The 11,759-nt window shown below is 34.5% G+C and overlaps 1 protein-coding gene across 1 annotated transcript; it reads left to right on the top strand.

Annotated features, from left to right (window-relative positions):
* Positions 1 to 1,994: 1,994 nt before the first annotated feature.
* Positions 1,995 to 10,201, top strand: LOC100801260 (putative calcium-transporting ATPase 11, plasma membrane-type). The gene is made up of 7 exons (XM_041005116.1): positions 1,995 to 2,321; positions 5,444 to 5,498; positions 5,611 to 7,565; positions 7,661 to 7,819; positions 8,674 to 8,845; positions 8,944 to 9,245; positions 9,556 to 10,201. Exons 1-7 carry the CDS (start codon positions 2,148 to 2,150, stop codon positions 9,862 to 9,864), a joined length of 3,126 nt encoding a protein of 1,041 aa, XP_040861050.1. The 5' UTR covers positions 1,995 to 2,147; the 3' UTR covers positions 9,865 to 10,201.
* Positions 10,202 to 11,759: the final 1,558 nt, after the last annotated feature.

Genomic DNA, 11,759 nt, shown 5'->3' on the forward strand with positions numbered 1-11,759 from the left:
ATCTCTCCCTCGACTTCATCACCAGACTTCCCCCGTACCATGGCAATTCAGTAATCATGGTAGTTGTGGATTGATTCTCCAAAAGGCATCCACCTGGGCATGCTACCTTCCTCCCATACAGCTCATACAGTGGCTTCCTTATTCATGGACATCGTAGGGAAGATTCATGGACTCCCACAAAGATTAATTTCAGACAGAGACCCTCTATTCGTCAGTAAGTTTTGGCAGGAACTGTTCCATCTTAGCGGCACCCAATTGCGCATGAGTTCTGCATACCATCCTCAAATCGATGTTCAAACGAAAGTGCTGAATAGAATCATCGAGTAATATCTTTGAGCTTTCGTGCACCGAAAGCCAAGAACGTGGGGTAAGCTTCTCCTTTGGGTCAAGTGGTCTCATAACACGACTTGGAATATGGGCACAGGGTCAACACCTTATGAAATCACCTTCAGGCGTAAACCATTCAATATTCCAGAGTACATCGCGGGCTCTTCTAAACTCGATGTTGTTAATGATATGTTGAAAAATAGAGAGGAAGTTTTCCAAGCTATCTGAAAGAAGCTCCTGAAGGCTCAGGCCACTATGAAACATTTTGTTGATGTCAAACGACGCGAGGTAACCTACCAAGTGGGAGATTGGGTTCTACTCAAACTGAGACCTCACCGCCAAGTTTCAGTCAAAGGACCAGAGGCGATACATGGCAAACTCGCCAAGAGATTTTATGGACCTTTTCAAATTGTGGAGTGCATTGGTCCGGTAGCATATCAATTTCAACTTCCCGACATGGCCCGTATACACCTTGCTTTCCATTGCTCAGTGTTGAAACCATTTCGAGGTTCACCAGAATTCAAGGATGCAACTCAATTGCCCAATGACTTCATACAAGATCAACCAATCATTTCTCCTTTGGCCATTTTGGTTTACCGTAAGTCATCATCATCAGCTGAGAGTCCCTGGGAAGTTCTAGTTCAATGGAAGGGATTGCCCCCAGATGATACATCATGGGAAGATTGGGACCAATTGCAGACAGACTATCACCTTGAGGACAAGGTGATTTTGCAAGGACCGAAGAGTGATAACATAGCAAAGGAACCAGTCGAAGAAACAGAGAATGAGCCAATTACAAAGCCCACTTACCTCAAGGATTACATGTGAAGCAAGCAGGTGCACCATATATGGAAGAATGATGCTGGTCGTGTAGAGGGGAGACAAGCCTAATGATTTCTTGATATTCTCTAGCACTAAGACAAATTCGATTATTGAAAAATCTGTATAAATAATACTATGTAATAACAACATCAATTAATGAATTATACAATCTTTTCTTCCCTTATTCTTTGCTCATTGGAGGTCTTGTCCTCGAAACTAGCTTCTATCCCCTTCTTCTATCAGATTATATTGACTAAAAATATTATAAAATTTAATTGATTATTAACGTAAAATAATTTTACACAGATATGATGGTAATTCGACTCTTACCCGCTTCTCTAAAAAAAACTCGTATCAATGTTCATTCAAAGTTTTCTTCTTTTTTTAAGCAAATGTTCATTCAAAGTTGATTAATTCAAATTATAGTAATAAATATTGAGCGATTAGTTTGAATATTTATTTTAATTAATTAATTATAACTTCAGAATTATAGTTTTCATTGATTAGATATATTTACATATTGTTTTATTTGTTTATTATATATTTGTATTATCAATCTAAATGTTTAAATCATAAAAACATATAGATTATAATTGCTCTTTAATTAATAAAATTAAACATTTTTTAAAACTAAAAATGGAAAATAGTTATTTGTATACTAACAAAAAAATTTAAATTATTTACATTTTTGAGATTATGTTGACCAAAAATATCATTTTATATTCATTTTTCTGTCAATGATATCAAAAGTAAAAGTAAAAAATGTGAAGAAAATGAAGAGGTATATATATTTGTGTGCTCCTCTCCTCACTTCTGAGTGTCGTGTCTCTGGCAGTTCTCTCTTGTTCCCGCCATATTCGGCGACGTTTGAAACTTTCTTCCTCTTCCTCCTTTCATTCGTATTAATCAATTGAATTTGCGATTAAGAAAAAGAGAGAGAGAGTTAGTGATATTATTGTATATTGTATGAAGCAAGCTTAGCGATCGATCAGTGAATAATGGAGAAGTACCTTAGAGAAAACTTTAGCGTTCAGCCGAAGAACCCTTCCGAGGCGGCCCTCCTCCGATGGAGATCCGCCGTCTCCGTCGTCAAGAATCCCCGCCGCCGCTTCCGCATGGTGGCCAATCTCGCCCAACGCGCCGACGCCGAACAAAAGCGCACGAAGCTCCAGGTACGTATTCATTTCAATTGCAGTACCTAATAAAACTCACAGTAGATCAAAATCCGATTGCTTTTGCTCCTTTAATTTACAAATTTCCGTATTTCATTAATGCTCACACATAACATTCGTAGCGTGCAATGAAAGCTGGTTTTAAGTGTAATTAACTTCTTATTAAACCAGTTACGTACATAGTGATTTAGAAATCGTTTATTTTTTGAGCTATAATTATCATGCATTTAAATTAATCTTAATAATCAAATTTTACATGATCCGGACCGGAGAATTGGTTCCTCCTAAAATAAACGTTAACAGATCAGACAAATCTTTAACGGGATATCGCCGACGTTCGTGAGGTTTTTTTGAGCGAAATTCCTTTTTTTCTTCTTCGAAGCGTAATTTTCTTCCGCCATATCAAAATAACATTCTTTTTTTAGTTTACTTGGATTTTGTCAAAAAACTTACAGGGTTTTGATAAAGTTATTGAAAAATTCTCTCTTTCACCTACTTTCTCTTTGATATAGTTTACTTGGATTTTGTCAAAACTTATTTAATTATTGATTAAATATAACTGTGGCATAGACAAACATAGGAATTGAGTCTAATACAAGGGTTAGTGCATGTTTGCTTCGGTGTTTTGTATGCACATGGCTCTAATCTTTCCACGTTCAAATCAAATTTTACGTGGAAGCTACAAGGAGCTACTTCCATTTGACGTGAAGAATAGCATCTCAAAATTCAAACTAAACATGCTATTAGTTTCTCACAATTTAATAAACTAAGGTTCAAATCTGTTGAAAAAAATATGTTTATCATATTTAGTGTTTTATTGTATGTCAAATTCAAAAAAAATCTTTCTCCCATTAAAATTAATGTAGAAGAAATTTCCTAACTTTCTCCGTGAATTTTTCGGTCTGCTTTTCACGGACTTACCTCAACTTAAGAATTCAATTTTTATTAAAATTAAAAACGAGAGTGACAAATATTGAAACTGTTTGTGTTAGAAATCAAATATCTCGAAAGCTTAATTGACTCAATGATATTTTACATCTAACACTTATGATGCCCATTCCATCAAATACCGTTCAATGAGCCTCAATCTTTTAAAGAAAGGCAAACTTTTTTCATACCGGTTGCCATAATCGGGAAACAATTTGATATAGTCAAATCAAATGGCTGTCAATAGGATCGCACATGTTATCCACCATCCACCAACTGTTTTTTTTTATAAAAAAAAAAAAAAAAAAAACCATCCACCAACTGTTAAAGCTTCTAATCTTTATCTTTTTGTCTCGTTGAATTGTAGTTTTTCAACACAAAGTTCGTCTTTTTGTACTTCCTAGTTCGACATATATTTTTATTGTTTCCATTCGGAAACTCAATCGAATTAGCTTCATGAAATTAAGATATCATTCATGCGTATATCTAAGTTAACCCATGCAACCATGCATGAACACTTGTTCCATTAGATGCTATATGCAATGTAAAACAGCAAAGATTCGTACGTGGTGGGTGGTGCTACCCTATTTTGAGTCATTTTCTTCTTTGTCTTTGGTGCCCTATTCTTTAGTCTTTACTAGTGTTTCTATCAATTCCGGTATATTTCCAAAGCAACTTCACTTGGACGTTCTGATTTTATAAAATTTATTATCATAATCGTAATATTTATATTACTACTAATTTACCATAAACTAGATAAAATGACCAGTTAGAAGTTGTATGCTTAGGAGTCCTAAGAATTAATTTCATACAAACCCCTGCTTTAGAATATCAACAAAATTACGTTATATACCATCCTGATTAATTTGACATCTGTCATCTCAATTTTGTATTTGTTAGGAAATAGATACAATAACAAACTACACATATATAATTGCTATACCTGATGCTTTGAATAATTTAAATTTCTTTTCCTACTTCGTTAGGAAATTGGTTCATGTACATAACTTACCTTTAATTGAAATTAATGTATGATAGAACTGCTATATTACCATTTAATGTGTGATAGAAAAAGAGGGTGTATTTCTCTGTTTTCGTTTCAAGATGTTGATTATAATTATAATTGTAATATGTAACAGTATTTTCAATTTTCAAATATATCCTTCTTCAGAGTCATACCAACTTGCCCTCTTATCTAACCCTTTATCAGCTTGAGGGTGAAGACAATAACTTATACTTATTAGACTTAAAATTATTCTCCAATATTATTAACTAAACTATCTTAGATTTTGGACTTATTTATTTAAGCATAATAAGATATGGACACTTATATAACATAAATACTTATTTGATATTATTTATTTATTTTTGTTTCTCTTTTCTTTTAGTACTGCATTTATATATGTTTTTCTTATTGTATCATATCACTTATCATATTTAGACTTTCTTTTTTTTTCTCCTTCTATCTTGAAGGGTCCAATAATCGCATGGAGGATCAGTTTCTTATAAAAGCAACCCTTTACTTTTGATGCTTACTAAATATTCTTTATTAGATTAAACTTTACAAAAACTGTAACAGTAATATTAAATTTGTCACCCGTGCCATTAAAATTAAGTATTTTTACATGGTCATATTTGTTAGAGATAATAGTGTATGTTGTTCATCAACCATATGCATGTATTTAGTCGTTAAAATATTTAGTCAAATAATATCCTGATAGCAAAATTGTTCTTTTCCTCCATGCTCACACTTCTTTTTTGAAGAATTGTATATACACGGGAAATTCATTACAAAAGTAACATTTTTTTTAGAGTAAAACTTTAAAGCGAAGAGAGGTTATCAATTTGAAGTTATCTAGTGCCACATATCTCATTTTTTTTAGTGCGTATGAATTAGTGAGTAAATTTTATGTATATGTTTTTTTTAGGGAACTGAAATAAATTTTTTGTGTATTTGTGTGCTTTTTGTTCAGCTAAGGAACTAAAATACTCATGTTTAATCTCTGGCACTATGAAAATTGTTATTCAAGTGAAAAAAATTGCGACATATATCAGTTAGCAGTTAGCTGAAAGAATGCACATACAAGATTTTTCATTAAAAAACTGCAATATATACCCTTCTAAACCTTTAATGTCGTGCATTTATTATCTGTCGCCCTTACACACTTTGCATATACTCTACCTATCTTGACCAGGAAAAGATACGGGTTGCTCTCTATGTGCAAAAAGCAGCGTTGCATTTTATTAACGGTATATCACTTAACCGCTTTCAATATTCACCATCTTAATTTTGGTTATTCACTCTAACGTTGTTCTGTTACATTTTTTTTTTCTTCTTTTCCTTTTCCTTCTCATCCAGCAGCTGGGAACCGTGGTGGTGGTTCCATGCTCTCCAAAGAGATTCAGGAAGCAGGCTTTGGAATTGAGCCCGACGAATTAGCCTCCATTGTTCGATCCCATGACACCAAATGTTTAGAACATCATAAAGGAGTTGAAGGAGTAGCAAGAGCTGTTCGTGTGTCATTGCAAGAGGGCGTTAACACACTCGATGTTCACCACAGACAAAATATCTATGGTTTTAACCGCCATGCCGAGAAGCCCCCAAAAAGCTTTTGGATGTTCGTTTGGGATGCAATGCAGGACTTAACTCTAATCATCCTTATGGTATGTTCTTTTGTTTCAGTAGGTGTTGGAATCCTAACAGAAGGTTGGCCAAAAGGTATGTACGATGGAGTTGGAATCATACTATGCATCCTTTTAGTGGTCTTTGTCACTTCAATCAGTGACTATAAACAGTCTTTGCAATTTAAGGATTTGGACAAAGAAAAGAAAAATGTGAGCATTCAAGTTACAAGAGATAGCAAAAGACAAAAAGTTTCAATTCATGATCTAGTAGTAGGAGACATAGTCCATCTGTCAATAGGAGACATAGTTCCTGGAGATGGATTATTCACGTCAGGTTTCGGTTTATTAATAGATGAATCAAGCCTATCAGGTGAGAGTGAGGCTGTGAATGTTGATCAAGAGAAGCCTTTTCTTCTATCAGGGACGACAGTGCAAGATGGTTCTGCTAAGATGCTGGTGACATCCGTTGGTGTGAGGACTGAATGGGGAAGATTGATGGATACTCTGAACGAAGGGGGAGATGATGAGACACCACTTCAGGTCAAACTAAATGGGGTTGCTACCATTATTGGAAAGATAGGTTTGTGTTTTGCAGTAGTCACATTCATGGTTCTCACGGGCAGGTTTTTGTGCGAGAAAATAGCTCACCATGAGATCACAAAATGGTCGCTAAATGATGCATCTAGCCTTCTCAATTTCTTTGCCACTGCTGTCATCATAATAGTTGTGGCAGTTCCTGAGGGGCTTCCTTTGGCAGTCACACTAAGCCTTGCATTTGCAATGAAGAAATTGATGAATGACAAGGCACTAGTAAGGCACCTCTCCGCATGCGAGACAATGGGTTCTGCTGGTTGTATTTGCACTGATAAAACCGGGACTTTGACTACAAACCACATGGTTGTGGACAAAATATGGATTTGCCAACAAACTAAGGCCATTAATATCGGCAACAGTGAAAATGTGTTCAAGTCCTCAGTTTCCGAACACATATTTGATCTCCTCTTGCAATCCATATTCCAGAACACTGGCTCAGAGATAGTCAAAGGGCAAGATGGAAGGAACAAGATCATGGGTACTCCCACAGAGTCCGCGTTGCTGGAGTTTGGCTTGCTTTTAGGAGGTGATTCCAAGTTTTATAACGACAAGTATAAAATAGTGAAGGTTGAGCCTTTCAATTCAATCAGAAAAAAGATGTCAGTGCTGGTGGCTCTTCCCGATGGCACCAACACCAAGTATCGAGCATTCTGCAAAGGAGCCTCAGAAATAGTTCTGAAAATGTGTCAAAAAGTTGTGAATGCAGACGGCAAAGTCGTCCAATTGAACGAACAACAAAGGAATAGCGTCACAGAAGTTATCAGTGGTTTTGCTTCTCAGGCTCTGAGAACACTCTGCATTGCCTTCAAGGATATTGAAGGATCTTCTGGAAGTGATAGTAATAGTATTCCTGAGGATAAGTACACGTTGATAGCTATTGTTGGGATCAAGGATCCAGTGAGGCCTGGAGTAAAAGAAGCTGTTAAGACTTGCTTAGAAGCTGGCATTGTCGTTAGAATGGTGACTGGTGACAACATAAATACCGCTAAAGCAATAGCCAGAGAATGCGGCATATTGACAGATGGAATAGCAATAGAGGGACAAGATTTCAGGAACAAGAGCCCGCAAGAATTGATGAACATAATACCAAAAATACAGGTCTTGATTAATTACTGTTCCCAGCTGGATACTCCTTTTAATTGATGTTTAGCAAGGATGATGCATTAATAAAAATGGTTTCTTTATGTGTGTAGGTAATGGCCCGATCCTTGCCTCTTGACAAGCACACCTTAGTGAAACATTTGAGGAATGATTTTAATGAGGTTGTGGCAGTAACTGGTGATGGGACCAATGATGCTCCAGCTTTGCATGAGGCTGATATTGGACTTGCTATGGGTATTGCAGGGACAGAGGTTAGTTTGTTATTACACCCACACTCTATATAATATCCTTCATGACTTACCATTTATATTGTTCCGTGCCATCTGAGATTATGTGCTTTCTTTGTATCTTCCAACTAGTAACCAATGGTGGAATAACTAAGAGCATCTCCAATGGGATTATGTGCTTGAGTTGTTTAACTTTAAGTAACCTTTTATTCCACTAGAACAGATAATATGGTGTTGCTTATATAAGCACCGTAACCGTTGTTTAACAAATTTATATGATAAAAAAAATATTTTTCTAGTATTGTAAAACCTGTAAAATTAAGTTAATCACTTACTTCAGCAACTTTAGTATTAGAGTGAATTTCAGGTAGAGTACTTAAATCTTTGTGAAATTGTAAGACCCTACAAAATTATAATAAACAATCCATCTAAACAATTATGAATTGTAGATACTCTAATAAGGCTTAGGCCACCCATTAATTAGAGCACATTTAATTAGCATCTGATTTCAATGTCTAACTTGCTATTCATATTCATAATTCATCCCGTTTTTAATAAAACATTATAAGGAAGAGCGTGCTCCTCTAAGTTTAACAAATTGAGCAGGCCTCCTTTGTCATTCTTCTACAGTATTCCACACCATTTATTTTTGTATGAAGTTAAAATATCAATGAACTCACTGTCTAGATATTTAAGCATATACATGAATACAAAGGATTAACCATTTGAAGTTTTAGGGTGAGAAGAGGATTCATATACTAGGCAACAATAATTATATCATTTTATGGGCATACTTGATATGTTTTCTAATCAATTGATTTTAATATTTTACGTAGCATTGTTTGTTAAGTATTACTGTTAACCTCCATGTTCTCCAGGTTGCCAAAGAGAACGCGGATGTGATTGTAATGGATGATAACTTCACAACCATAGTGAATGTTACCAGATGGGGCCGTGCTGTTTATATTAATATACAAAAGTTTGTCCAGTTCCAGTTAACAGTTAATGTTGTTGCTCTCATGCTGAATTTTGTTTCAGCATGCGTGTCAGGTAATACATACAGCTAGCTTTTCAAGACTATCTTTTCAGGCCATAGATAAATTTTTGGTTCAATTCAGATGACTAATCACAGCAGAAATCCATTTCAGGCTCAGCTCCTCTTACTGCTGTTCAAATGCTTTGGGTAAACATGATCATGGACACCCTGGGAGCATTGGCACTGGCTACAGAACCTCCTCATGATGGGCTGATGAAGATGCCACCTATTGGAAGGAACGCCAAATTCATCACCAGGGTCATGTGGAGGAACATAATAGGTCAGGGCATATACCAAATTATTGTCCTTTTGGTTCTCAAGTTTCGTGGGAAACAGATTCTCAACCTTAATGGACCGGATGATGCTACCTTACTTCTCAATACCGTCATATTCAACACCTTTGTATTTTGCCAGGTAATATAGATCAGTTAAATTCAGTCTTGCATTTTTATTTTTATTTTATTCTCCCGTTGTAGACCTTGGATATATTTTTATTAAAACATACCTGTTTCTCACATCAAAAAATTGTTTTCTAATTTTCAGAATCTATTTGCCCGGAGTCTCAATTTTTGTAGTAATTGGAAGTTTAAGAAATCACATGTTACTTTATATGCTTGGCCTTGTTACTTAATGTTATTGTTTTGGTCATGTTCATGCATCCTGAGCCTGAGGCACACACTATGTTCTGTCATTGAAAAACAATATTTGTGTGATTAATTAATAGGTATTCAACGAGATAAACAGCCGTGACATGGAGAAGGTTAATGTTTTACAAGGCATGTTGAGCAGCTGGGTTTTTCTGATGGTGATGGCCGCAACTATATGCTTTCAAGCCATAATTGTTGAATATTTGGGTGCTTTTGCTCAAACAGTGCCACTGAGCAGGGAGTTGTGGTTAACAAGCGTGATGATTGGTGCGGTAAGTATAGTTGTAGGTGCTATCCTAAAGTGCATTCCAGTTCCATCCAGTAACTACGTTGCCACGCACCATGATGGCTACGAGCAACTTCCCAGTGGACCAGAGCTCGCATGAATACGATAGATTGGATTATGCAGTTCACTTTTTAAGCTTTGATCACAATTTTGATTCTTTTTTTTTCAAACCCTTCAAGAAAGATATACCATATATAACTTGTCATCGTTGGTTGTCTTTAATTTTAGACTTCGACTCTTCTCACCATTCTATTCTTTAACTTCTGCCCTCATTTTTTTCTCTGTCTCATTTGTTGGGTGCTCTGTCATTCTCGATTTTGAGTATGATATCATCCAAATTCCTCAACCAACCCCCCCTTTCCTTTCACTCTTTCGGAGGATGATTTTTGTCTGTAGTGAAAACATTAATTTGCTAGTAAACATGTACCGGACCGAAATTACGAGGTTAAGTTTAAAAAGTCTTACTTATCGTCAACTTATTATATGGTCGGATTATTGTTCAAAGTTAATAGTTTTTTTTATGAATAATGTTATTCTTCTAATACATTTTTACAACAATTTTTAAATATTTATTCATTCTGCTTATCTCTTATTGTCACATTATTAATTTTATCATATGCTTTTCTCTTTTTCTTTGTCTCTCATTTAATGTTAAATATCGTGTCTCTATGTTTATTATATATTTGTTAAAAAAAACTGCTTATTAAATGGCAAATTAATCTACAAGTCTATGAATTATTTTAAAAAATTAATTAGATCTCTAAATTATTTTTTAATTGAGTGTTTATACTTGTATTTGTTATTCAAATAGGTCCTAGATCAAGTTTTTATAGGCCAATATTTTCACTTTTCCATGTCAATATTTCACCTCTGCATTCCTGCAGATGTTAAACTCAGTATCCTCACCTTAATTAAATTTTGAATTATTTATCATTTTTAAATATGTCATTAAACTATTTTTATACAATTGTATTTTTGAACTCGGTATTTATTTTTTAACTAAGTCATTATTGACACCTAATTAAAAAATAAATACAAATTTAAGAATCGGATTGAAAAAAATATTTTTTAAACATAATTAAAAATACTCAAGTTTAACTTTTATTAAATGATTAAGTGAATGACCTTGAATACTGTATCAAAGATCATCTTTTGAGAATTAATTATTCACCTCGTTCTCAATCTATCACTTTTGTCTTGTCCGACATTATTTCTTTAGCTATGTTTAACTTAGGCTCTTTTTGTGCTTCCATCTATTTGACGTCGATAACTGAGCTAATCAACTCAAAAAAGTCAAACAACTTAGGTCATGAATTTTAATCTCACATTTATCACTTTTAGTACTAAAAAAAACTGAACTAATCAACTCATTATACTTTGTACATGGCTATTACAATTAAGAGATAAAATTTTCTCATTCTTTGAGATTATTTTTAAGATTTGATTAAATAACAGCGATTATAAATTTTACATAATTTAACTTCAAGGTTTCTTAAAAATCAATAGTTTAAAATAACTTTATATCACATTTTAAACAAATGATCTATTAGCTGAATATATTGAAGAGAACTCTTCTAATGGTTTGATTCCTGCAATCAGTTTTCCTTACCATAAAATTTTGCATGAATGGTCTTGTACTTGGTTTCTCATCTTCTTCTACAAAAAGGGGACAAAAAATCTTTCGTTTTCTGTCTCAACAATCTACCAACACAGTACATTGTTTTTCAGCTTCGAGTTTGAGTTGTGTCAAGTGCGGAGACTTTTATGTAAGTGCATGTGCAATTGAAGTTGTCTAATCCATTTATAACAAGTGGAACCAATATTCTTGCTAAATAACATTCCAACATTATAATGGCGCACATTCTACCGTAGCTTGGACCTTTCCAATTTCCTCCTAATTTGATCACTCTCTTACTCCTTCCAAATAAAATTGTTTTGAATCACCCTTTTGTTTGGTGAATACTCTATTTTCAAAATCTTATAGAATCCCTGTTT

Source organism: Glycine max, chromosome 9, assembly GCF_000004515.6.
Source record: "Glycine max cultivar Williams 82 chromosome 9, Glycine_max_v4.0, whole genome shotgun sequence".
In the NCBI taxonomy this organism is placed as follows: domain Eukaryota; kingdom Viridiplantae; phylum Streptophyta; class Magnoliopsida; order Fabales; family Fabaceae; genus Glycine; species Glycine max.